At 45.4% G+C, this 27,483-nt stretch overlaps 2 protein-coding genes and 1 non-coding gene across 9 annotated transcripts in view; 2 read left to right on the forward strand and 1 right to left on the reverse strand.

The window, feature by feature from the left end:
• Positions 1-5,523, reverse strand: part of SFI1 (SFI1 centrin binding protein) — a 132,192-nt gene extending 126,669 nt beyond the window's left edge. Inside the window, exon 1 of the mRNA XM_055251589.2 lies at positions 5,409-5,523. The gene's annotated coding sequence lies outside the window, so the exon portion shown is untranslated. The remainder of the gene's footprint in view (positions 1-5,408) is intronic.
• EIF4ENIF1 (eukaryotic translation initiation factor 4E nuclear import factor 1) overlaps positions 2,681-27,483 on the forward strand; it is a 58,699-nt gene continuing 33,896 nt past the window's right edge. For 5 of the 7 annotated variants that reach the window (XM_055251610.2, XM_055251612.2, XM_063623542.1 and 2 more), the window contains exons 1-4: positions 2,681-4,311; positions 5,447-5,569; positions 23,076-23,149; positions 26,686-26,813. In XM_055251610.2, coding sequence (XP_055107585.2) covers positions 4,234-4,311; positions 5,447-5,569; positions 23,076-23,149; positions 26,686-26,813 — 403 coding nt within the window. In that variant the 5' untranslated portion in view covers positions 2,681-4,233. Of the gene's footprint in view, positions 4,312-4,512; positions 4,523-5,446; positions 5,570-23,075; positions 23,150-26,685; positions 26,814-27,483 lie in introns of those variants that run through there. The other 2 variants (XM_063623539.1, XM_055251611.2) reach the window with 2 other exon arrangements.
• On the forward strand, positions 15,558-15,664 carry LOC129468769 (U6 spliceosomal RNA). The gene has a single exon (XR_008652829.1). It is a non-coding gene; the product is annotated as a U6 spliceosomal RNA (small nuclear RNA).

Raw genomic sequence — 27,483 nt, forward strand, 5'->3', positions numbered from 1 at the left:
GTGATGCGGCTGCTGAAAGGTCATGGCCTGGCATTAAACTCTCTCACAGGTGCTCATAATTTCTGGGTTTCTAGTATTTTCTTTTTTCTTTTCTTTTTTTTTTTTGAGACAGTTTCACTTTTGTCGCCCAGGCTGGAGTGCAGTGGCACGATCTCGGCTCACTGCAACCTCCACCTCCCAGGTTCAAGCAATTTTCCTGGCTCAGCCTCCCAAGTAGCTGGGATTACAGGCATATGCCACTACGCCCAGCTGTTTTTGTATTTTTAGTAGAGATGGGGTTTCGTCATGTTGGCCAGGCTGGTCTAGAATTCCTGATCTCAAGTGATCCTCCTACCTCAGCCTCCCAAAGTGCTGGGATTACAGGCATGAGCCACCATGCCCAGCCGGTTTCTAGTATTTTCATTTGCTTCTCTGCTGTTCTTGGACTGCTAATTTCCCCAACTGACTGAAGCTTTGAGACCCCTTATGCCAAACTTTGGACCAACAATTTGGACCTAAACCAAGATCTTACACATATTTAGTAAAGAACTAGAATAATTTCTCTCTCAAAGAGCTTTCCCAAGTTGATATTTGAAAATTGGTTATTAGTTGCAGAAGGGGGCATTTAGAATTACAAATAATTGGCCTGGCACGATGGCTCACACCCAGCACTTCCGGAGCCCGAGGTTGGGGGATCACATAAGGTCAGGAATTCAGACCAGCCTGGCCAACACGGTGAAACCCCATCTCTACTAAAAATACAAGTTAGCCAGGTGTGGTGGCACAGGCCTGTAGTCCCAGCTTCTTGGGAGGCTGAGGCATGAGAATTGTTTGAACTCAGGAGGCGGAGGTTGAGTGAACCGATTGTGCCACTGCACTCTACCCTGGGCGACCGAGCGAAACTCGGTCTCAAAAAATTACAAGTTATAGGCTGAGCGCAGTGGCTCACGCCTGTAATCACAACACTTTGGGAGGCCAAGGCAGGCGGATCATGAAGTCAGGAGATTGAGACCATCCTGGCTAACACGGTGAAACCCTGTCTCTACTAAAAATACAAAAATTTAGCTGGGCGTGGTGGCGGGCGCCTGTACTACCAGCTACTCGGGAGGCTGAGGCAGAATGGCCCGAACCCAGGGGGCAGAGCTTGCAGTGAGCTGAGATTACGCTACTGCACTCCAGCCTGGACAATAGAGCGAGACTCCGTCTCAAAAAAAAATTACAAATTATCAGGCCGGGCGCGGTAGCTCACGCCTGTAATCCCAGCACTTTGGGAGGCCGAGGTGGGCAGATCACGAGGTCAGGAGTTTGAGACCAGCCTGACCAACATGGTGAAACCCCGTCTCTACTAAAAATACAAAAATTAGCTGGGCATGGTGGCATGCGCCTGTAATCCCAGCTACTCAGGAGGCTGAGGCAGGAGAATCACTTGAACCCGGGAGGCAGAGGTTGCAGTGAGCCAAGATCACGCCACTGCACTCTGGCCTGGGTGATACAGTGAGACGCCTTCTCAAAAAATAAAAATACAAATACAAATTATCCTGCCAAGGAGAGTAACATTCAAAAGCTACAATGAAACAAGAATTTGCAATTTGCAAGCATCTAGCTTTTGCCAGGTACAGGTGAAAGAAGTTTATGGAAGCCTCCCTTAGATTATTACCTTTTTTCCTAGGTAATAACCATCTTCTTCTTTTAGAAGGACAGAGTGAGACTTTGACAGGTAGGAAATGAGTTGAGGCCAAGGTTCTACAAGACATTAAAGGAGCCTAGTGGAAAAGTAGGTCCTAAGTAGGATAAACCAGAGGGCTCAGGAAATTAGTTCCAGCTATCAAATCATGATAGCTGTAACACCCTGGGCACTGATTTCATGTATGGCTTGTGGTGATTTAAAACATGCCTACACATTCCTTGACATTCCTCCCATATGGAGGTGGAGTCTAAGTTCCTTTGCTTTGAATATAGGGTACTGTGCTGACTCCTTTCTAAGGAACACAATGTGGCACGTGGCAGAACTGATTCCAGGGCTAGGTTAGGAAAGGCAATACAGCAACTATATGGCTTTCTTGTTCGCTCTCTGAACACTTGCCCTTAGAATCCAGCCATCATATTTCAAGGAAGCTTGGCCACAGGGAGAGGCCATGTGTAAGTGTTCCAGGGACAGCTCTAATGGTCCCAGGTCCTAGCTGACAGCCACCATCAGCCCCATCCTTTGGGCTGCCCCCACTGGTGCTGAATGGATCAGAAACCAGCTGTCCCAGCAGGAACCAGCCCATTTTGCAGATTTGAGAGCAAAATATAATTGGAATTCTGGGGTGGCTTGTTACATAACAGTAGGTAACCAGAAATCCATAATTTCTGGGTTTCTAGTATTTTCTTTTTCAAGAAAGGTCAGGTGTGGTGGCTCATGCCTGTAATCCCAGTGCTTTTGGAGGCTGAGGCAGAAGGACGCTTGAGGCCAGGAATTCGAGACCAGCCTGAGCAACATAGCAAGATCCCATCTCTGCAAAAAAATCGTTAAAAATTAGCCTGCTGTAGTGGCAGGAGCCTGTAGTCCCAGCTATTTGGGAGGCTGAGGCTGGAGCAGTGAGCTATGATTGTGCCATTGCTTTCCAGCCTGGATGACAGAGGAAGACTTCATCCCCCCCAAAATAAAATAACGAGAGCAATGTTTTTAATGTTATCTTTAATTCCCTCTGCAAGCCTAAAAAGTAGGTATACTGCGATCCCTTTCTGAAAAATGAGGAAAGGGAGATCCAGGTGGTGAAATGCCTGGCTCAGGTTTCCCACTAATTGGCAGGGTCAGGATTTAGCAGCTTCAAAGAACGGGCCTTCTCCACTACTCCAGGGAGTCTCCAAGACACTAAAGGGGATTAGACCTGTTTCCCACAGGTTTAGGAAGAATTTGGATTCCAAAAACAGCTGGATTTTTAAAATCATTAAAACACCTGCTGTATTATCACCTACAACGTGTCTCTGTATAGGCTTAAAAAGGCTCGGCAGCTTTATGGGTTATATATGGTTTTTTACCCACCTTATCCTGTTTAATCTTAACTGCCCCATGAGCAGGTTATATCATCTTCCCAATTTCACAGGTAAAACTAAGGATCAATAGACCAACTCTCCATAGCTTGTAGGAAGTGGCAGAGATAAGAATGCAAACTCAGGCCTGATTTGCAAGTGTTTCCCTCTGCCTCTTGCCTGTAAAAAGTAGTTTGTAAGAAACACTTTATTCAGTAACACAAACGAAAAGAAAAAGGTTTTCTGTTGCCAAGATTCACAAGAAAGGAGCTGAGTTAGTGGTCACTCTCTGCCCAACACCCTAATTTCACAAGTGAAGTGAAGTTCCAACAAAGTAGGCCTCTTGGAAGAAATGTAGACGTCGCTGTCCTTTAACGAGGAAAATTGCGGTTCTCCGGACTTCACGCCTACGCATCGCTTCACACCAACGCTGCGCAGCACCACAGGGCAGAAATGGGTGCTTGTGATATTCCAGCACATAGGACCTCCTCCCCGGGACGCAGTAACCCGCACTGCTCATATATTTGCATTTCTGTGGCTCCCCTGTCAGCCTGAGTCTGCACTATGTGGTAAGCGCTTGACATTCGCCGTCTCATTTCCCCAACTCCACTCGCACTTCCCCTTTCCGTGCAGGCTAAGGACAGATTCAGGTTACCGGAGAGAAAGAACATTTCAATGAATTTGTCAGTCGCCTTTATCGCTATCAAAGCCAATCGTGACAAGCTTGTCTTTTAATGCGGCAACCAGTACTCGCGCATAAGCCTCATAGATTTAGAGAGGCCATTTCAGAAACACGACCGAAACTTAGGTAAGTCAGCTTTGCCCAAGATCACGCCACTCGCAAAACAGCTGAGGTTCGAACCGCACTGGGGAAGGCTCGGAAGACCCCAATCTCCTATCTCAAATTCCCACTGCCGAAGCCCCACCGTTCTCTGCCTATGCGAACCGTGCAAATACAACGGTGGTCGCGCCACAGGCCGCGCTAGCCGCCAGCCCAGGCCCATCTAGCCACCGCCTCCAGGAGAGTGGCGTGTCGCGAGTCTCGGGTCCCAAGTGCAGTCCGCTCTGCCCTGCAGCGCGCGTGGGAACGCGGCGGCGGGGGCCTCGGGGCTGCCCACGGCGACCGCCTGCGCGGACGGGAGCGGGCTTCCGCTGTCCCCACCGTGGCCTCGTCCTCGCCGCCATCGCCTACCCACCGCCCGGCCCGCGCAGGGGCTGGCGTCTGGGGAGCGCGCGGCGATGCTTCTTTTTCGCCCGGCACCGCTGCAGCCACCTCACATCCGGGCGCACGGCGGGGAAGGCGGCGCCGGGGCCCGGGTGCGTGGAGGGAGTTATTAAGGGGGAGGGGGCCGAAGAGGAGGGGCGGAGGGCCGGGCTGCAGTTACGGCGGCTGAAGAGAGACAGCGCGAGCGGGTCGGGGTGGGGGCGCGAGAGCGAAAGCTGCGGGGAGCGGCGCTGGGACCGGCGCGGGCAGCGGGGAGGGGAGCGGCGGCCGAGGCAAAGGGCCGCCGAACGGCGGAAGCACCGAGTAAGGGCCGGCGGCGGTGGCGGCTGGGTCTGGGGCACCGCGCGCCGGTGCTCGCGGGTGTAGAAGGGGCGCGGGCGCATTGCTCCCGGGGTCGCGTGCGTGAGCGCGGGCGCCGGGGCGCCCGCAGGGCTGGGCAGGGGGCGCGAGGCCCGCAAGGCGGCCGGCGGGGACCGAGCCGCCGGGCCGGGGAGGATGGCTGCGGGCCTGCGCTAGCTCCAGCTCGAAGCGCCGGGCCGGGAGATTCGGCCTCCCTGCTCCCTGCGGCCGGCCGCCCCTCAGTGAGTACGGTCCCCGCCCTTCCTCCGAAGGAGGCCGCTGGGCCCGGGCCTGCGTGAGGGGCTGCGGGTTGGGGTCGCGGCCCGGGGAAGCCAAGTTTCGGAGCTGAAGCCGGTGCTCGCCCTTTCCTTGCCATCGGCGCCCCTGACATGGCCACAGGTGCGGCTGGCCGGGCGAGGGGCGCTCGGGCCCCGTCCCCAGTCCCTGATCGCCGGATAACAAGGGGCAGCTGGCGCCGTCCATTGGCAAGTGACAGGCACTTTACAACAGACTTCGCGGGTTGCCAGCCCAACCAGTCTTCTACCTGCCCCCACTCCGGGAAACTTCCCCACCAGTCTTGAAAGATCCCCATGGGTGGCAGCTACTAATCTTGGTTTCTCTTTGTGTTAAAGCTGCTTAAAGGTTATATACCTTGAGTTGGTCACCTTCTACTTTTTACCATGTTGATGCTTAGGATACTAGGAGAGAGAACTGAGTACCAATTATTCTATCTCCAACTTCTAATTTATAGCATAATTTTGGGGTGGGGACTTGTTTTTAACACTAGCTGTTTTGAGAGATTAAAAAGTTTCAGCTTCTGAAGAAACAGCCAAGATTTCTGAAAACTTACTGTTGTCGGTGACAATTTTGTGCCGATTTATCTTCCAGGTGCAGAGCATTGTAGACCAAGGAGCCATGGATAGGAGAAGTGTGGGTGAAACAGAAAATGGAGATGCTTTCCTTGACCTGAAGAAGCCGCCTGCCTCCAAATGCCCTCATCGCTATACAAAAGTAGGGTTTGCCACTAATGAAATAGTGTTTCTTTTTAGGTGGCGAAGTTAGTAACATTGTATAACTGTTTGATTTCTATTAAGTGGTAATCTCATTCTGACTCACTACATGAACTAAATATTAACTAAATTTAGTAGAGCATTACTTTGAACATTTTTCTGCAAGCGTAGATACCCAGAGTTTAAGCTGGAATTTGCTTTGAGAGGCTTTTAGGTGAAGGGAATGTAGGCTTAGATTTTTTTAAAATTGCGGATCAGTATACTTTTGTAAGTTCTGTAACAGCTATGTAATTGGTATGTTATTGATTTACATACTGTACTGTGAGTATTAAAGCTCTAGGATGCGTTACAAAGTTAGTGTCCTCTGCGGCCGGGCGCGGTGGCTCACGCTTGTAATCCCAGCACTTTGGGAGGCCGAGGCGGGCGGATCACAAGGTCAGGAGATCGAGACCACGGTGAAACCCCGTCTCTACTAAAAATACAAAAAATTAGCCGGGCGCGGTGGCGGGCGCCTGTAGTCCCAGCTACTCAGAGAACGGAGAGGCTGAGGCAGGAGAATGGCGTGAACCCGGGAGGCGGAGCTTGCAGTGAGCCGAGATTGCGCCACTGCACTCTAGCCTGGGCGACAGAGCGAGACTCCGTCTCAAAAAAAAAAAAAAAAAAAAAAAACAAAGTTAGTGTCCTCTGTATTGATGTTTCCTTAAGAGGCAGACTCCCCACAGGAATGCTCTTGAGTGTGCTTGGCAGGGGTAACTGGATTTTTCAATCCTGTTTTTTTACTTTCTATTACAAATTGGATATGGACTCAAAAAAGTAAGGCTTCAGTCATATTTCCCCTAGCTAAAAACTGGAGATGCTTAAATTGCTTGTCCAGATAACTGCTTTTGGGAGAGAGAGGAAGTCATATTTATTAAAGATCTTGCTTCAGTACATGTCTTGTTGGCTACTGAATATTTCTGAAGAGGTTGACAGGACTCAAATTGTAAATTCATTTCTGGGTCCCTGAAATGTATCAGGCTGGATCACATAAAATTTGCTCAACAATGTTGAAGCAGTTGGGACCATTGATGACAAGAAGGGTTATATCCTAGTTGGGCACACATCCATATATTTCCTTAGTATGGACTTTTCTATTTTTTTTTTTTTTTTTTTTTTTTTTTTTTTTTTGCACGCAACAGGGCCTCACTCTGTCGCCCAGGCTGGAGTGCAGTGGTGCAATCATGGCTCACTGCAGCCTGGACCTCCCGGGCTCAAGCCATCTTCCCATCTCAGTCTCCTGAGTAGCTGGGACCACAGGCGTGCACCAGTACGCTCGGCTAATTTTTGTATTTTTTATAGAGATGGGAATTCGCCATGTTGCCCAGGCAAACTCCTGGGCTCAAGCAATCCACCCACCTTGGCCTCCCAAAGTGTTGGGATTACAGGGGTGAGCCACTGTGCCCAGCCTCAGTCATGGACTCTAACATGGCTTCTTGTCCCTGGCTTCCTGGGATACTGATTGGTTAATGCTTTAAAGCCAGCCCTTGTTTATGTACTGGTGCACTATTACCTACTTGATAAAGTATCAAATACTGTCAGATTAATACGCATTTTCAGCACTGAAGGAAACAACTGCTGGAAGAGAAATGTTTTCAGGTGTAAAGGGTTCTTGGTTGATTGCTGTCTTAGGATGATCTGTTTTGGCATGACAGCATGTAAGTTGATAGAAAACTTTTTCCACATTCAGATTTGGTCTTCCCAAATATATTTTCTCTCAAACCTGAGAGTGTTTGAGTAGTGTTTCACAACTTAAATTCATTTCCTAAAATGTTGACAGGTGAATTCTGAATGGAGAAAAACCATCAAATGAAGGGAAATGAAAATCTTCCAGTACTTTTTTTTTTTTTTTTTTTTTGAGACGGAGTTTTACTCTTGTTGTCCAGGCTGGAGTGCAATGGCACAACCTCTGCCTCCTGAGTTCAAGCGATTCTCCTGCGTCAGCCTCCCGAGTAGCTGGGATTACAGGCATGCGCCACCATGCCCAGCTGTTTTTGTTTTTTTTTTTTTGCTTTTTTTTTTTTTTTTTAGTAGAGATGAGATTTCTCCATGTTGGTCAGGCTAGTCTCGAACTCCCGACCTCAGGTGATCTGCCCACCTCGGCCTCCCAAAGTGCTGAGATTACAGGCGTAAGCCACCACACCCAGCCATTCCAGTACTTATTTTTTTGTTTTTTTGAGACGGAGTCTCGCTCTATCATCAGAGTGCAATGGTGTGATCTTGACTCACTGCAGCCTCCGCCTCCTGTGTTCAAGTGATTCTCCTGCATCAGCCTCCCGAGTAGCTGGGACTACAGGCGTGCGCCACCATGCCCAGCTAATTTTTGTAGTTTTAGTGGAGATGGGATCTTGTCATGTTGGCCAGGCTGGTCTCGAAATCCTGAACTCAAGTGATTCACCTGCCTCAGCCTCCCAAAGTGCTGGGATTACAGGTGTGAGCCACTGCGCCCGGCCCCCTTCCAGTACTTTTTATTATTTTTTTTTGAACCGGAGTCTCACTGTGTCGCCCAGGCTGGAGTGTAGTGGCATGATGTTGGCTCACTGCAACCTCTGCCTCCCTGGTTCAAGCGATTCTCCTGCCTCAGCCTCCTGAGTAGCTGGGACTACAGGCGCACGCTGCCACACCCAGCTAATTTTGTTTTTGTATTTTTATTTTTATTTATTTATTTTTTTCGAGACGGAGTTTTGCTCTTGTTGCCCAGGCTGGAGTGCAATGGTGCTATCTCGGCTCACTGCAGTCTCCACCTCTGGGGTTCAAGTGATTCTGCTGCCTCAGCCTCCCAAGTAGCTGGGATTACAGACATGCTCCACCACGCCCAGCTAATTTTTGTATTTTTAATAGAGACGAGGTTTTGCCATGTTGGCCAGGATGGTCTCGAACTCCTAACCTCATGTGATCCACCTGCCTCGGCCCCCCCAAAATGCTGGAATTACAGGTGTGAGCCAAAGCACCTTGCCTATTTTTTTTTTTTTTTGTATTTTTAGTAGAGATGGTTTCACTGTGTTGCTGGTGTTGAACTCCTGAGCTCAGGTGATCCACCCACCTAGGCCTCCCAAAGTGCTGGGATTATAGGTGTGAGCCACCGAGCCCGGCCCCTTCCAGTACTTTTATTTTTATTTTTATTTTTTTGAGATGGAGTTTCACTCCTGCTGCTCAGGCTGGAGTGCAATGGCACGATCTTGGCTCACTGCAACCTCCGCCTCCCAGGTTCAAGCGATTCTACTGCCTCAGCCTCCCCAGTAGCTGGGGTTATAGGCATGCACCACCATGCCTGGCTAATTTTGTCTGTTGGTCAGGCTTGTCTTGAACTCTTGACCTCAGGTGATCCACCCACCTCGGCCTTCCAAAGTGCTGGGATTATAGGTGTGAGCCACCATGCCCACCCTTTCCAGTGCTTTTTGAACTAAAGTTCTAACCAGTAGTCTACTGGTAGAGTCCAGGCAGAGAGGCTTTTGAATCACTTTCACACACTGATCAGAGGTTAACATGTATATTTTCATCTTTGTGTATGTTTCTATCTTTATGCTTAAGTCATTTTTAGGAAGATATTTCTCTTCCTTAGGGTAGGAGACTTAGTTTCTTTGCAGTAAAGATTAAGAACCTCAGTATTGTCCATTTTTGACAGTCCAGCCTCAGAATTCTGTCATACTTAGATAAATGTGCCTTGAAGAACTGGTTAAAAGCATTCTTTAGCTTAATGACAGTGGAGCTTAGATTTAAGTCTTTTCTACCAAATTAATTGGAAATAGGTTTACTTTCTACTCGTAAGAGGATTTAGTTAATGACAATTTTAGGATAGTGTTTAGGCAGTGTTAGGGTAGTGCTTTCATGTTTTTCAACACTCTAGAAATTTTATGCGGGACTTGGGGATAACGAAGTCTTCTCCCTTTAAAGAGAGCTTGAAATGATTATGTGTTCCTAGCATTATAATAAATATGTTAGTTCCACAACTGGAATAATATTCAAACCATCCTTCTTCCTTGTCTGTGTACTGAGATCAAACTACTGGAATAAATAGACTTTAATGATGTTTCTGCCACTTCAAGTTCACGGGCTAGAAGATGTGGAAGGAGTAGAGGGAAACTGTTCTCATTGGTGATTTTGAGGTGGAATTTCACTCTTGTTGCCCAGGCTAGAGTGCAATGGCGCGATCTTGGCTCACCGCAACCTCTGCTCCCCAGGTTCAACCTATTCTCCTGCTTCACCCTCTTGAGTAGCTGGGATTACAAGCATGCGCCACCACGCCCAGCTAATTTTTGTATTTTTAGTAGAGACGGGGTTTCTCCATGTTGGTCAGACTGGTCTCGAACTCCCGACCTCAGGTGATCCTCCCACCTTGGCTTCCCAAAGTGCTGGGATTACAGGTGTGAGCCGGCTGGTGATTTTTTTTTTTTTTTTTTAATAGGTGGTGTATTCTGTGGAAACTTGTAGCTGTGTATGTTTACTTACAGGGTCAAAAAAACACATTGGCCAGATGAGAGGGCCCCTTAACCTTTGACCCTTCTTAGTTTAGTGTTCAGTTGCTTTCTGGGATAATGTTAGTAGTTTGTTGTTCAGAATTCAAAGAGTTTTTGTTTTTCGCCCATGAGTAGAAGAAGTATAGATGTTTTGGTCAGGTGCTTTTCAGGGTAATGTACTAGAGTTTCCTTTTGTATTAAGACATCCTTTAGTTCAGCTTGTTTCTCAAATGTTAATATGCCTAGGGGATCACCTTTAGGCCTTGGGAAAGGAATTCTGAGTGGTAATCAGGGGTGGTCCTGAAGATTCTGCTTTTTTTTTTTTTTTTTTTTTTTTTTTTTTTTTTTCTTGAGACGGAGTCTCGCTCTGTCGCCCAGGCTGGAGTGCAGTGGCGCAATCTCGGCTCACTGCAAGCTCCGCCTCCCGGGTTCACGCCATTCTCCTGCCTCAGCCTCTCCGAGTAGCTGGGACTACAGGCGCCCGCCACCACGCCCGGCTAATTTTTTTGTATTTTTAGTAGAGACGGGGTTTCACCGTGGTCTCGATCTCCTGACCTCGTGATCCACCCGCCTCGGCCTCCCAAAGTGCTGGGATTACAAGCGTGAGCCACCGCGCCCGGCCAAGATTCTGCTTTTTAACCCACTCCCAAGTGGTGCACATGCTGCTGGTCCACTGACTATACTTTGAGTATCAAGGCTTTGGTCTTCCTTAGAGAACTTGATAAATGGTGTTGGTGGTGTCAAGTAACTCAGATGCGTAGTTATTCTTTGGGGTTCAGATGATGTTCATTTTGCTTCCAAGAATATCTTAGGACCTCAAGTTAGAGTCACATTGGGTGCTTTCAGACCTACTCCTAAATCTCAGTGTGGAATGGTTATAAGTGGGTTTATCATATGCACCTGTGACCCTGAGGGTCTTAAACCCCTAAGTTATAAATGCTGGTCTGTTTTCTACGCCAGATTCCTAAGACCAAAAAGCTATATTTTGGTAGTATCTAAGTATGCATTTTTAAAGTGATTGGATCGTGTTCAAGGACTTTTGGAGGTTATAGAGTGGAGTCTCACCTGAAAGTTATGGTTTAAGAGTGGTTTAGACAGTGGTTCTCAAAGTGTGGTCCCTGAACTAGCATTAGCATCATCTGGTAACTTGTTAGAAATACAAATCTCAGGCCTCTTCTCAGTGGTATTAAAGGAGAAACTTGGGGAGTAGAGCTTAACTGTCTGCATTTAACAAGCTCTTCAGGGGATTCTGACTCTGGTTCAAGTTTGAGAACCATTGGCTTAAGAAATGATCACCTGCTGGCTGGGTGTGGTGGCTCACACTTGTAATCCCAGCAGTTAGGGAGACTGAGATGGAAGGATTGCTTGAGCCCAAGAGTTCAAGACCAGCCTGGGCAGGATGACAAGACCCTGTCACTACAAAAAAAATTTAAAAATTAGCTGGGTATGGTGGCATGTTGCCTGTAGTCTCAGCTAAACAGGGGACTGAGGTGCTGCAGTGAGCCATCATGGCACCATTGCACTACAGCCTGCGCAACAAAAAGAGACCTTGTCTCAAAAAAAAAAAAAAAAAAAGATCGTCTCCTGGCAGTGGTGCTCATTCAACTTTTTCTTCACCAGAAGCCCTTGTTCACCAGTTCTGGAATATAGTACCTGCTATTCTGTTAGTGATGCCGTCTTCTGCTTGAAATACAAAATAGAAATGTTTTAGGCCATCCCACTATTGAGATCCATGTGGGGTTTTTTTCTGTTTTTTTTGTTTTGAGACAGAGTCTCTGTCTGTCACCAGGCTGGAGTGCAGTGGCCCGATGTCGCCTCACTGCAACAACCTCTGCCTCCCGGGTTCAAGCAATTTCCCTACCTCAGCCTCCTGAGTAGCTGGGACTACAGGCGCATGCCTCCATGCCCAGCTAATTTTTTTTTACATTTTAGTAGAGATGGGGTTTCACCATGTTGGCCAGGATGGTCTCGATCTCCTGATTTCATGATCCACCCACCTTGGCCTCCTAAAGTGCTATGATTACAGGCATGAGCCACCATGCCCGGCCTCAGATCCATGTTATTTTCTTCAAGTGAATAGACTAATCTGTTTGTTTGTTTGTTTTTGAGACCACATCTTACTCTGTCACCCAGGCTGGAGTGCAGTGTTGCGATCTTGGCTCACTGCAACCTCTGCTTCCCAGGTTCAAGCAATTCTCCTGCCTCAGCCTTCTGAGTAGCTGGGATTACAGGCACATGCCATGATGCCCAGCTAATTTTTGTATTTTTATTAGAAACGGGGTTTCACTATATTGGTAAGGTTGGTCTCAAACTCCTGACCTCAAGTGATTCACCTGCTGTGGCCTGCCAAAGTGCTGGGATTACAGGCGTGAGCTACCACACCTGGCCAAATAGACTAATCTTTTTGTTTGTTTGTTTGAGATGGAGTCTCGCTGTGTTGCCCAGGCTGGAGTGCAGTGGCACGATAGCAGCTCACTGCAAGCTCTGCTTCCCGGGTTCACGCCATTCTCCTGCCTCAGCCTCCTGAGTAGCTGGGACTACAGGTGCCCGCCACCACACCTAGCTAATTTTTTTGTTATTTCCAGTAGAGGCGGGGTTTCACCGTGTTAGCCAGGATGGTCTCGATCTCATGACCTCGTGATCCGCCCGCCTCGGCCTCCCAAAGTGCTGGGATTACAGGCTTGAGCCACCATGCCCGGCCCAAATTGACTAATCTTATAGAGGATACATACGTTATGCTGTTCTTCCTTTGCTCCTGTATTTTGCCAGATTCCTTATTAAATGACTGTCACCTGCCAGTTGGACAGGGAATAAAAGCAGAGACACTCAGAACATTCAGCTTGATATTGACCAGTGTTAAACATGCGTGTTAAAGTTAAGTGAATGTTGAATTATTTTAGTTTAACTTCATGTGGAATTTTTGTTGTTGTTGTTGTTGTTGAGACAGGCTCTCACTGTGTATCCAGGCTGGAGTGCAGTGGTACAGTTAACTCACTGCAGCCTCAAACTCTGCATTCATGCAATCCTTCTACCTCAGCCTCCTGAGTAGCTAGGACTACAGGTGTGTGTCACCACACATGGCTAATTTTTTCATTTCTTTGTAGAGATAGGATCTCATTATGTTGCCCAGGCTGGTCTTCAACTCCTGACCTCAAGCGATCCTCCTGCCTCAGCCACCTAAAGTGCTGGAATTACAGATGTGAGCCACTGCATCTGGCCGCATGTGGACTCTTCATAACCTTGACTAGTTACAAAGTGGCATTATTGTAGTCAGTAGTGTCTCCAGGGGTCTTTAAGGGAGGCCATCCTAATTTGTGGCTGGTAGGCCAATTGGTCATAGCAGTCAGTACAGCCATGTTTGTCCTTCCTTTAAAACAATCAGGAAAATGGACAAGCAGTTGAAGTGACTGACTTGAGTAATCCTAGCCTTCTTGGATATAATCAGAAGACTTGAAGCCAATCCCCAGAGAAAAGAGTAACTGTGATTTAAATCCTAGGTTGAAACAGGAGTCAGGTGGTTAATTTTTCCTGTACAGAAATCTTATTTGATAACTTTAAATGTATCTTTCATAAACCGAGTAGTAAGGTGGCATTTCTGTGACAAATTTAGTTATAAACTTCTTAAGCTAATATAAGGTTACCTATTTATGTTGGAGAAGGTAGAATTATGGTATGAAAAGTCATTGGGAGGACAAGGTGGGAGGATGAATTGAGCCCAGGAGTTCACGACCAGACTGGGCAATATAGTGAGACCCCATCTCGTTAAAAAAAAAAAAAAATAGCCAGGGGTGGTGGTGTGCACCTGTGGTCCCACATACTCAAGAGGCTAATGTGGGAGGATCACTTGAGCTTGGGAAGTTGAGGCTGCAGTGAGCTATGACTGCACCATTGCACTCCAGCATGGGCAACAGAGTGAGACTCTGTCTCAAAGAAAAAAAAAAATTACTGAATCTTAATGTGTCAGCTGTCCAGAAAACCTATCTAATGAAAGTTGTTAGAGTGGGCTGGCCGGGGGCTGGCTGGCAAGACCATAGAGAATAGCTTCTGACTGCTTTTTCCTACCCGTTCCTTTTTTGTTATTGTTGAGACAGAGTCTTGCACGATCTTGGCTCACTGCAACCTCCACCTCCCAGGTTCAAGTGATTCTCCTGCCTCAGCCTCCCGAGTGCTGGGATTACAGACATGAGCCACTGAACCCGGCCCCTGCCTGTTCTGTTTTGTTTTGTTTTCAGAGGGAGTTTCGTTCCTGTTGCCCAGGCCGGAGTGCAATGGTGTGATCTCAGCTCACCGCAACCTCTGCCTCCCGGGTTCAAGCGATTCTCCTGCCTTAGCCTCCCGAGTAGCTGGGATTACAGGCGCACGCCACCATGCCTGGCTAATTTTTTGTATTTTTAGTATAGATGGGGTTTCTCCATGTTAGGCTGGTCTCGAACTTCTGACCTCAGGTGATCTGCCCGCCTCATCCTCCCGAAGTGCTGGGATTACAGGCATGAGCCACCATGCCCGGCCAGGAATATTTCCCTTTTAATCCCTCTTCCATAAATGTGCCTTATGTGAAATTCTACATAATGTCAGAATGTCCATCAGAATGCATAGTTGTTTCTGCATAGGATTTCTGCAGAAAGAAATAGATAAGGATTTTAACCATTGTTCTTTTGGGCTTTTGTTGAGATTCATTTGCTTTCCACTTTAATACTGATCACCAAAAGTGGGTGTTCATACTAGTAATTCCCTAATAGGTTTTGGGAGGCTTGACACGTTTTCTTTAAGGAAGGCTGCTGCAACTAAGAACATATGTTTATGCTTCCTTGGGTGTGTGGCTCTTGGGCAATTAGCAGCTTGTTCTTGCCTAGTCAGGTTTTAGTAACCTGTGCAAAAAGTGAAGTCTCAGGTATTACTCTTATATTCTCCATATGGTAATCTTAATGAATTCATTCATGATCAGTAAGTTCCTATGGGTTAAGACTTTCCAGGCTAGGCACAGTGGCTCACACTTGTAATCCCAGCACTTTGGGAGGCTGAGGCAAGATGATCACTTGAGCCCAAGAGTTCAGACCAGCCTGGGCAACACAGCAAGACCTCATCTCTACAAAAATTTTTTTAAATTAGCTGGATGCAGTGGCATGCACCTGTAGTCTTAGCTGCTTGGGAGGCTGAGGCTAGAAAGATCACTTGAGTCCAGGAGTTTTGAGGCTGCAGTGAGCTATGATCATGCCACTGCACTCCAGCCTGAGAGTGAGACCCTGTCTCAAAAAAAAAAAAATCTCCAAAAAGATAGATAAAAAAAACAAAAAAAAAACCACCTCTCCAAAAGGGTAATATCACATCCTTTCTTGAAATACTCATAAGAAGGGAGCACTCAGTTAGAGTGGCCACTTCCCAAGTATTCTGTCTTTAGCCATAGTTGAACGTTTTCTTTGAAAATATCCCAAAGGGGGATTTCCACGAATAATGTTAAGGGCTCTTGATGAGATGGCAAGTTTAAGAACTCTTTTCGTGCTTGCTTCGGCAGCACATATACTAAAATTGGAACGATGCAGAGAAGATTAGCATGGCCTCTGTGCAAGGATGACACGCAAATTCATGAAGTGTTCCATATTTTTTAAAAAAAAGACTCTTCTCTTGGCCAGGCATGGTGGCTCACGCCCGTAATCCTAACACTTTGGGAGGCCGAGGCAAACGGATTACCTGAACTCCGGCAGCCTGGCCAACATGATGAATCCGCATCTCTACTAAAATACAAGAAAAACATTAGCTGGGCATGGCGGCATGAGCCTGTAATCCCACCTACTTGGGAGGCTGAGGCAGGAGAATTGCTTGAACGCCGGAGGCAGAGGTTGCAGTGAGCTGAGATCACGCCACTGCACTCCAGCCTGGGTGACAGAGTTAGACTCTATCTCCAAAAAAAAAAAAAAAACTTCTTTTGAGACACTGGAAGAGATGTAGGGGCAGGGACAAGAGTCATCTGTCTATGTGGGGCACTGAACTGGGCACACAGGATATATTATGTGGACAGTTATAAAGAGAGCAAACTGTTTTTTGTGTTTTTTGTTTTTTTTTTTTTGAGACGGAGTCTCGCTCTGTCACCCAGGCTGGAGTTCGGTGGTGCAATCTCAGCTCACTGCAAGCTCCGCCTCCCGGGTTCACACTATTCTCCTGCCTCAGCCTCCCTAGTAGCTGGGACTACAGGCGCCTGCCACCACGCCCGGCTAATTTTTTTGTATTTTTGATAGAGACAGGGTTTCACCATGTTAGCCAGGATGGTCTCGATCTCCTGACCTCATGATCCGCCCGTCTCGGCCTCCCAAAGTGCTAGGATTACAGGTGTGAGCCACCGCATTTTTTTTTTTTTTTTTTTTTTTGAGACAGATTCTTGTTCTGTCACCCATGCTGGAGTGCTGTGGCATGATCTCGGCTCACTACAACCTCTGTCTCCTGGGTTCAGGCAGTTCTTGTGCCTCAGCCTCCTGAATAGTAGCTGGGATTTCAGGTGTCCACCAGGCCCAGCTAATTTTTTTATTTTTTAGTGGAGACGTGGTTTCACCATGTTGGCCAGGCTGCTCATGAACTCCTGACTCAAGTGATAGCTGGTCTCGGCCTCCCAATGTTTTGAGATTACAAGTGTCAGCCAGCACACCTGGCCCAAACTGTATTGACTTAGCTCATGGTTTCTCTCTTCCCCACTTAAGTAGGGGATCTTCTTGTGCTGGGATACCACCTTAAGCATCTTAGGGTCATGCCGGAAGGTAACACATTTAGTGCTGTAAACAGTGAGGAAGTTTTCTCTCATTTTTCCCTAAATGTCCACGTGGACCTTGGGCCACATTTTGAGAAACATGCTCAATTGGAAGCAATAATTTTTAACCTCTTTGGCATTCATTGGAAATCTTTTGAAGGTGTGAACATTCACTGCAGAAATTGCACAAATGCATCATTTTCCATATGGTTTCAAATGGGAGGTCTTACACTCCTTGACACCATGAAACTGGTTTAAGAAGTCTTTTCTAGAACAGTAAATACTGTTTACCTAGATGTTTACAGTGACTCCCTGCCACTTTTACAGCCCAAGAGTTGTCTCGTTTCTAAGCCCATTTCTCAGTGAAGAAAATGGCTCTTTATCCTCTGTGGACAGGTGAGCTATGTTTTAGCCATTGTATTTGGTCAAAAGTGCGCCCTGGCACAAATAATGTTGCTGGTGTGGTTAATGTCAGTGTGTAACTAGCTTGCTACTCTGCCTTCTGCTCTTACAGGCCTGTGAAGTTTGTATATCTGTTCACTTAAGCAGCACACCTATGTATGCTAAGCATGTAAAGTCAGCAACGAAAACTGGAATATGGAAGTGAAAATGAATTTTGTTAACTCTTGTTAACTGAGAGTAGTTGGTGTTTATCACTCTGTGATTAGAGCAATAACTCTAAGAGGAAAGATTATATTGAACAAAACATTAACTTCAAATAACCTCTCAATTTCAAATTCTTTTTTTTTTTTTTTTTTTTTGAGACAGAGTCTTGCTCTGTCGCCGAGGCTGGAGAATCTCAGCTCACTGCAACTTCCACCTCCTGGATTCAACCAATTTCTCCTGCTTCGGCCTCCCAAGTGAGGCTGAGATTACAGGCATGCGCCATCATACCCAGCTAATTTTTTAATTTTTAGTAGAAACAGGGTTTTACTATGTTGGCCATGCTGGTCTTGAACTCCTGACCTCAAGTAATATGCCCGGCCTCTTTTTTTTTTTTTTTTTTTTTTTTTTTTGAGACAGGGTCTCTGTCACTCAGGCTGGAGCGCAGTGGTACAATTACAGCTCATTGCAGCCTGAATCTCCTGGGCTCAACCAAGTAGCCTGGACAATAGGCATGCCACCATGCCCTGCTTTTTTTTAATTGAGACAGGGTCTCCCTCTTTTGCCCAGGCTGGAGTGCAGTGGCTCAGTCTTGGGTCACTGCAACCTCTGCCTCCCAGGTTCGCAATTCTCATACCTCAGCCTCCCAAGTAGCTGGGGCTACAGGTGTGCACCCCCACACCCGGCTAATTTTTTTGTTTGTTTGAGACAGAATCTTACTCTGTTGTCCAGGCTGGAGTGCAGTGGTGTGATCTCAGCTCACTGCAACCTCTGCCTCCCAGGCTCAGGCAATTCTCCTGCCTGAGTCTCCCGAGTAGCTGGGATTACAGGCATGCCAGGCAGGTCTTGAACTCCTGATCTTAAGTGATCCACCTGCCTTAGCCTCCCAAAGTGCTGTGATTACAGGTGTGAGCCACTGTGCCCGGCCCATATTTTCGTATTTTTAAACTAATATCCTTGTTCTGTTCCAGGATTCCATCCAGGATACCATATTACGTTTAGTTGTCCTCTCTCTTTAGGCTCCTATTTTCCTTTTTTTAAGACTGTTACTTCTGTTAAAGTATTTTTTGATTCCCTGTCAATAGGACCAAAATTAGGCTTTTCTGGATGTTTTGTGGTTGTGTTAAAGTGTTGACCTTTCCCAAGTGACTCCTAAATAAATCGGTAAAATCATTATAGAGTTCAGCAAACAGCTGTAGTAGTAATTGAGAACACCTATTGGGATCCCTGTTACCTTTGGAGTTAAAAGTTTCAAACAAAACACCACTTAGAAACTTCTGTACATTAAGAATTTACACATTTAAGTGTGAAAGATTGTCTTTGATTTAATAGCACATTAGGGTTCTTAGTATCTGCATGGGGTAGTAAGGGGATGTGTGATAATCTTTAGTTACTTTTAAGAGTAAAAAATTGCTTTGCAGTGGTTTTTCCTGTAGCATTATGTATAAGTATTTCCTATATTGCAAGGTCCTTCCTGTTTCTACTAGAAAAATTTTAAGCCCTCTTGTCCTTAGGATTTCTGTATTACAGTAATATCTGATATCTTCATAACTACTATTGCTCCATCCTCCCTGCACCCCTCCCCCCAGCCCCAAAGTTGTGCTAACCCTACAGATCTGACACCCTGTTTGCCCTGCAGATTTCTCTGGAGTCTCCTATGGTGTGTTTTGTTTTTTTCTTTTTTTGAGACAGGGTCTCTGTCACCCAGGATGGAGAGCAGTGGTGTGATCACTGCAGCCTTGACCTCAAGTGACCCACCTCAGCCTCCTGAGTAGCGGGGACCACACTCGATGAATTTTTTTTTTTTTTTTTTTTTTTTTTGAGACGGAGTCTCGCTCTGTCACCCAGGCTGGAGTGCAGTGGCGCGATCTCAGATCACTGCAACCTCAGCCTCCCTACAAGTAGCTGGGATTACAGGTGTCTGCTATCACACCTGGCTAAGTTTTATATTTTTAGTAAAGACAGGGTTTCACCATGTTGGCCAGGCTGGTCTCAAACTCCTGGCCTCAAGTGATCTGCCTGCCTCAGCCTCCTATAGTGCTGGGATTACAGGCATTAGCCACTGTGCCCGGCCCACTCAATGAATTTTAAAATATGTTTTGTAGAGATGGGTGTCTCCTTATATTGCCCAGGCCGATCTTGAACTCCTGGACTCAAGCAATCTTCCTGCTTCAGCCTCCCAAAGTTCTGGGAGTACAGGTGTGAGCCACTGGACCTGGCTGACTCCTGTCTTTACTGGTGATTTACAGGTTGTATGTTCTTTGACAATTTTTTTCAGAATTTTGAAAATCCTCTAGGTATTTCTTTGTATTTGGAACTCTGTTTATCTCAGTCTTAACAAATTTTTATTCATATTTCTATCCAGTTATTAAGACAGGTAATTCATAAATAAATCCTAAATAAATGCAAATGCCTGATTGATATCCTGGTCTTAAAACTAAAATATCATATAGTCCTAAGGCATCTTCTTGTCCTGAAGAAAACATTTAGATGCTTCAGTTTTCTGTAAACACTGAGAGAATTCATGGCATGCTATACCCAGTGATTCTTGTGGGCTGATTGAGCAAATCTGTCCCTCCATCCTCACCCCAAGATGTTGAATCAGTGATCTGAGAAGCAGTGCAGATTCTCCTACTACAAGGCCTGGGATGGGAGTGTTGCCAAAGTCATGGCATAGCAGTATGTGCTTTTTTGCAAGGCAGTTGCAGCATTTTACTGGTGCTGAAAGTTTTGGAATTGCTTTTTTTTTTTAACTTTATTATAAAAAATATTTCAAAGTATACCAAAAGGAGGCAGTAGTTTGTTGTATATATGGGTAGATATGTGTGTTAGTGTGCGTGTGTGTATATATATGTGTGTATATGTAAGTGTGTATATTTCCTAGATCTACTGAAAGGGCCTTCAAGCAATGAGGATATCCAGTACCCAGACCCTGGTGTTTTATGCAGTTCCTCACTTAAAGAAACTAGGATTTCTCAGAAATAGCTGATTCCAGGGCTGGGACAGGATGAATACAAGATAAGCTAGAATGTATGACAGTCTTTAAAAAAATAAAAAAAAGATGGCATGTTGAAAAAGACACATAGGCCAGTTTGAAGAGGCACCCACTGGCAAAATCTGGGACAGTTTGAGCACTACATAATTCAGGACATGAATGAGTTACAGACCAACAGAAAAACCAGGAGTCAGCCGGGCACGGTGGCTCACGCCTGTAATCCCAGCACTTTGGGAGGCTGAGACAGGCAGATCACTTGAGGTCAGGAGTTCCAGAGCAGTCTGGCCAACGTGGTGAAACTGTGTCTCTACTAAAAGTACAAAAAAAAATTAGCCAGGCGTGGTGGTGCATGCCTGTAGTCCCAGCTACTCGGGAGGCTGAGGTGGAAGAATTGCTTCAACCCAGAAGGCAGGGGTTGCAGTGAGCCAAGATTGCGCCAGTGCACTGTAGCCTGGGCGACAGAGCAAGACTCTGTCTCAAAAAAAAAAAAAAAAAAAAAAAAAAAAAAGGAAAAAGTAGGAGTCTGTGAGTCCATACCAGTAATACATAGGTATATAAACGGGAAAGGAGGACTTGCCTTTACAGTATGATGCCAAGTGCTGGCTGGTAAATATGGAGAGAGGGCTAAAGTGGCAAAATGAAGAGTGGTTTGGTCAAGAATCATTAATGGATGCTAACTTTAGTGGAAAACTGGAGACCAAGATATTTGGATGATTTTAAAGTGTCTCCCCACAGATTGCATGCTAAATGCAAATGGGAAAGCAGTAACTACATAGTAGAGAAACTAGAGAATACCTTGACCAAATAATCAAAATTAGCACCATAGATAAAGGACAAATGAGCATCTTGGGCATCCAGAAGTGATGGTCTGTGAAGGACACAACACCTCTTCAGTTAGTATTCTGCCCCATGGATATTTAGGCTCAGTCTAATCATGAGAAAACATCAGACCAACCCAAAATGAATAATGTTCTTTTACAGAAAGGGACTATATTCTCTAGAAATGTCACTATCATAAGAGACAAAAGTTGTAGAAATGTTCTAGATTAAGGGAGACCAAAGAGATACAACAATGAAATATCTGATTCTAGACTGGACCCTGTGTTGGAGGGGAAGATAAATATAAAGGACATTACTGGGCCAATTTACAAAACTGGAATTGGGAAGGTAGATTAGAAAAAAGTATTATGGATAGCTGTAGTTATAAAAAAAAAACTGGCAGTTCATCTCAACTTGGGTCTGCAGAAGTAAGTCTTCATGCCCCGAGGCATCTGTTATATGTGAGGGATTAGCCTCTCTCCTATGCATACCAGCTAAGTGCATCCTTGAGAGAATGGGAAAATAGTCACTCAGGTCATTTTCTATAGGGCTAAGTTCTCTCGTGGAGCTGGATAACAGGCTGTAAAAGAATATCTTCATTCTTAGGAAATAGGCACTGCAGTATTTAGGAGTAAGGCATCATGACTTAGGCAATTTACTCTCAAGTTAGTCAAAAAAAAAAAAAAAAAAAGCTCACTCATATGTGGAAGCCAAAAAACTTGGCTTTGTGGAGATAGAGAGTAGAATGATAGATACCAGAGTCTGGGAAAGGTGTGTGGGTGGGATGGCAGAATACAAAGAGGTTTGTTATATGGGTACAAACATGCAGTTGAAGAAGGAGTAAGTTCTAATGTTTGATAGCAGAGCAGAGTGGCTGTAGTTAACAAGTGTATTGTATATTTCAAAATAGCTAGAAGAGAGGACTTTAAATGTCTCCAAAACATAGGAAGGATAAATACTTGAGGTAATGGACACCCCAGATATCCTGACTTGATCATTACACAGTTTATACATGTAATAAAACATCATATATACCCCATAAATGTATACCAATATCTGTATCAATTTTTTAAAATTCTGCAAAAAAAAAAGTAAATGATAAATAGGGAGAAATGTTAATAGGTACATAGTATATGGATTTTTTTGTGTTTTTTCAGTCTTGCAACATTACATTTAAAAAAAACTATCGCCCCCCCCCCCGGGCCCGGTTGCTCACACCTCTAATCCCAGCACTTTGGGAGGCCAAGGCGGGCAGATCACCTGAGGTCAGGGGTTTGAGACCAGCCTGGCCAACATGGCAAAACCCCGTCTCTACTAAAAATACAAAAATTAGCCAGGCATGGTGGCATTGCCTGTAATCCCAGCCACTTGGGAGGCTGAGGCAAGAGAATTGCTTGAACCTAGGAGGCGGAGGTTGTAGTGGGCCAAGATTGTGCCACTGCACTTCATCCTGGGCTACAGAGTGAGACTCTATCTCCAAAAAAAAAAGAAAAAAAAATCCCCTTGTAAATTGGCATCTAATGCATTGAAAATTGGTAAGATTAGGCAGAGGTTTTATCTAAAACTAAAGTTTCCTTGCCTTGATGAGCATTCAGTGTTATGGAATATAACAATGTTATTCAATAGCAATTATGAGAATGTTTTAGCCAGAAACTGATCACTTTTAAGTTACTAGATTATTCTCCTTGAGCTTGTGAGAACCTTGATGTACTCCAGTCCTTTCTGAAATAAGGCAAGATGTAAATAAGAATTGTGTGAAGTGTTTAAGATGGACACTTAGAATTATTCAGAACAGAAAGAAGTTTAAAGTGTGTGGCCTAAGAAATGTAATTCAAAATGACTATTTGATTTCTCTTTTTAGGAAGAACTCTTGGATATAAAAGAACTTCCCCATTCCAAACAGAGGCCTTCGTGCCTTTCTGAAAAATATGACAGGTATGTGTGTCATTCTAGTCCTTAACTACTTCTAGTCAATAACTTTTTGTTACACCAAACTTGGTAAATTAAGAATTGTATTGTTTTGAAGTTTTCTGGTAGAATTATGAGTGAAAGAGGGATTTCGAGAGGTAATAAGATGGGTTTCAATTACCTAGGAATGAAACTAAAATTAAAAAATGACCTGGTCAGAGTCACATAGTCAGAACGCATAATCAAGACTTGAACCCGACTGGGTGCGGTGGCTCACGCCTGTAATCTCAGCACTTTGGGAGGCCGAGGCGGGCAGATCACGAGGTCAGGAGATCGAGACCATCCTGGCTAACATGGTGAAACCCAATCTCTACTAAAAATACAAAAAATTAGCCGGGCGTGGTGGCGTGCACCTGTAGTCCCAGCTACTGGGGAGGCTGAGGCAGGAGAATGGCATGAACTCGGGAGGCGGAGCCTGCAGTGAGCTAAGATCGCACCACTGCACTCCAGCCTGGGCAACTGCGAGATTTCATCTCAAAAAAAAAAAAAAAAGACTTGAACCCAGGAGTCCTCACCAGGGTCTTGTCCTCTACCAGTGGTTTTTTGCGATGTAATTTGAGGGTACCTGCCTTAGGTATGCTGCTCAGGGGGGCTCTTAGTTCTTTTTTTGCATTCCCACAAAAAACTATTCACCCATTCAGATTAGCTTTATTGCATCCTAGTTTCCCTCAGAAGAAGAAGGCTTTGGTTTGGGAAGACTATAGCTGAAAATGGTCTGAAAATCTCCTACAATAATCCTATATTGTACTACTTATGGCCACCTTAGTCATTTCTTTTTTCTTTTTCTTTTTTTAAAGACAGAGTCTCACTCTTTTTGCCCAGGCTGGAGTGCATTGGCGCGATCTGGGCTCACTGCAACCTCCACCTCCCAGGTTCAAGCAATTCTCCTGCCTCAGCCTCCCGAGTAGCTGGGATTACAGGCACCCGCCACCATGCACAGCTAACGTTTTTGTATTTATGGTACCTATAGTACTATAGTGCCTATAGTCCCAACTACTCAGGAGGCCAAAGCAGGAGGTTTGCTTGAGCCCAGGAGCTTGAGGATGCAGTGAATTATGATTGTGTCACTGCACTCCAGCCTGAGCAACAGAGATCCTATCTCAAAAAAAAAAAAAAAGTCCTATTTAACCAGGAAATTGAACATTAATATGATGCTTTATATGTTTAAAAAAATGTGGGCTAATACTAATAAAAACCATCTACCATGATATTTAAGAGATGATGGGCCAGGCGCGGCAGATCACACTTGTAATCCCAGCACTTTGGGAGGCCAGGGCGGGCGGATCACAAGGTCAGGGGTTTGAGACCGGCCTGGCCAACATGGCGAAACCCCATCTCTACTAAAAATACAAAAATTAGCTGGGTATAGTGGCACATGCCTGTAGTCCCAGCTACTTAGGAGGCTGAAGCAGGAGAATCGTTTGAGCCCAGGAGGTGGAGGTTGCATTGATCCTAGACTGCGCCATTGCACTCCAGCCTGGGCGACAGAGCAAGACTCCATCTCAAAAAAACAAAACAACAACAACAAAAAAACCTGGATGCCTCAACCACATTCCCTGATGAAGGTGATACTTGAATAATGGCTATTCCAATTAGTTAGGATTTTTCTTTTTTCTTTTTTCTTTTTTTTTTTTTTGAGATGGAGTTTCGCTCTTGTTGCCTAGGCTGAAGTGCAATGGCGCGATCTTGGCTCACCACAACCTCTGCCTCCCGGGTTCAAGCGATTCTCCTGCCTCAGCCTCCTGAGTAGTTGGGATTACAGGCACCTACCACCATGCCTGGCTAATTTTTGTAGTTTTAGTAGAGATGGAGTTTCACTATGTTGGCCAGGCTGGTCTCGAACTCCTGACCTCAGGTGATCCACCCACCTCAGCCTCCCAAAGTGCTGGGATTAGCAGGCATGAGCCACTGCGTCTGGCCTACAAAATATATTTTTAAAAATTATCTGGGCATGGTGGCACGTGACTGTAGTCATAACTACTCAGGAGGCTGAGGTGGGAGGATCACCTGAGCCTAGAAGTTTCAGGCTGCAGTGAGGTATAATCATGCCACTGCATTCCAGCCTGGGTGACAGAACTCTGAGACCCTGTCTGAAAAAAATAAAAACAAAGTTATCCTGGGCAGACAAACAGCTTTTATTTCTGAAGCAGAGACATTGTGCCTGGTGATAAAAATAAGAAAGAGGAGAGAGCTTCTCGTTTTGTTTCACCTCTCTGAGAACTAAAATTTGTTGGGCTCTTAAACGCTAGATAATCCTCACCACTACCCTAGAAGGTAGGTAGTATATATTTTATTGTGAGGAGTTTGAGACTGAAAAGCTAACTCACTTATTAAATAAATGTTCATCGGTACCTGCTATGTGATAAATACTGTGCCAGGTTCTATAAAATATTCCGTGGCTTCATGGGGCATTGGTCTATGGAAGGATATAATCAAATACTTGTAAAAATTTATCATTGCAAACATCACAGGCTGCAAAGGACAAGTGTGAAGTACGTTGCTAGTGTATAGCATGGCCTGGTCTAATCTAGGGGTTGGGAAGTTCTTTCTGCAGAAGATGCACCTCAGTAACTTGTCCAGGATATTCCCAGTAGTGGTGGCAAAACTAGAATTAAAGCCCAGATTTTGGGCTCCAGAGCTTCTGCTGTGTGCACAATACTACCCACCACCCCATCATTACACAGAGAATAAAATAAAACCTAAACTACACATTTTAGGTCGTAAGAGCTGTTTGCCCTGCTTATGGAAAAACTAAGACCGTGCATAGAAATTCTGGAAAAATACACATCAAATGATCCAGGTGCTACTTCTGGTGAGAGAGTTAAGGGACTTTTTTTTCTTCTTTGTATTAATCTTCAGTAAACAACAGTTAATATTTATGGAACATCTTCTTTGTATAGTACAGGCGTAGTTATTGTAATCCATGTGCACGCCAAGGTATATGGTCTGAATGTTTCAATTGTGTACAGACCATTAGTTTTCAAGTGACTGTTGGTGTTGTGTGATCAACAACAAAGTATTACTGAATTAATAGATGTTTTTGTTTTCATATTAAAAGAGGTAACAATTCTGCAGGCAGTCACGAAGCTTTATGTTAGAAATGGGTTTCTGGCTGGGCGTAGTGGCTCACATCTGTAATCCCAGCACTTTGGGAAGCCAAGGCAGGCAGATTACTTGAGGTTAGGAGTTAGAGACCTGGCCTGGCCAACTGGTGAAACCCCGTCTCTACTAAAAATACAAAAGTTAGCAAGATGTGGTGGTGGGCACTTGTAATCCCAGCTACTGGTGAGGCTGAGGCAGAAGAATCACTTGAACCTGGGAAGCAGAGGGTGCAGTGAGCTGAGATCACGCCACTGCGCTCCATCCTGGGCGACAGAGCGAGACCCTGTCTCAAAAAAAGAGAAATGGGTTTCCATAACTTATTAGCTGAGGAGGTTTAGAAATCAGACTGCCTATATGGTTCATGGGCGCAAGTGCTAACAGTTGTATTTTTTGACCTGTAGTGATGGTGTCTGGGACCCTGAGAAGTGGCATGCCTCTCTCTACCCAGCTTCAGGGCGGAGCTCACCAGTGGAAAGTCTGAAGAAAGAGTTGGATGCAGACCGGCCTTCCCTGGTGCGCAGGATAGTAGGTGAGCACACAGTCACTCAGAAGTGGGGTTAGTGATTTTGGGGACATGCTTTTGGCTGCTGGTTTTATTCTTAGATCTGAGAATTTTATGCTTTGAGGGGAAATGTCATTATCAGGAAACTGATTTATCGGTTGGATTTTTCCTAATCAGCAGGGTAAAGTCATAGTCTACTTTGTCACAGCTATATACGAAGACTGTTAGGCTGTGTGCTTCTGAATTAAAAGTACTGATTATCTTTCATTGGCATGGATAACTGAGTTAGATGTGGTGGGTAGCATAAAGCTGTGCTGGAAATCTCATTATGCTTTCTTTCATATGTGAGACCAGTCCTCAGGTATAAATTAGTTCTGGCAATTCTTTTTTTTTTTTTTTGAGACGGAGTCTTGCTCTGTTGCCTAGTCTGCAACCTCTGCCTCCTGGGTTCAAGCAATTCTCTGCCTTAGCCACCCAAGTAGCTGGGATTATAGGTGCCTGCCACCATGCCCGGCTACTTTTTATATTTTTAGTAGAGATAGGGTTTCACCATCTTGGCCAAGCTGGTCTTGAACTCCTAACCTCGTGATCCACCCACCTCGGCCTCCCAAAGTGCTGGGATTACAGGCATGAGCCACTGCGCCCGGCCTAGTTCTGGCAATTCTTAATTCATAATGGACTGATCTGAATACAAGGC

Source organism: Symphalangus syndactylus, chromosome 18 (assembly GCF_028878055.3).
Source record: "Symphalangus syndactylus isolate Jambi chromosome 18, NHGRI_mSymSyn1-v2.1_pri, whole genome shotgun sequence".
Lineage (NCBI taxonomy): Eukaryota > Metazoa > Chordata > Mammalia > Primates > Hylobatidae > Symphalangus > Symphalangus syndactylus.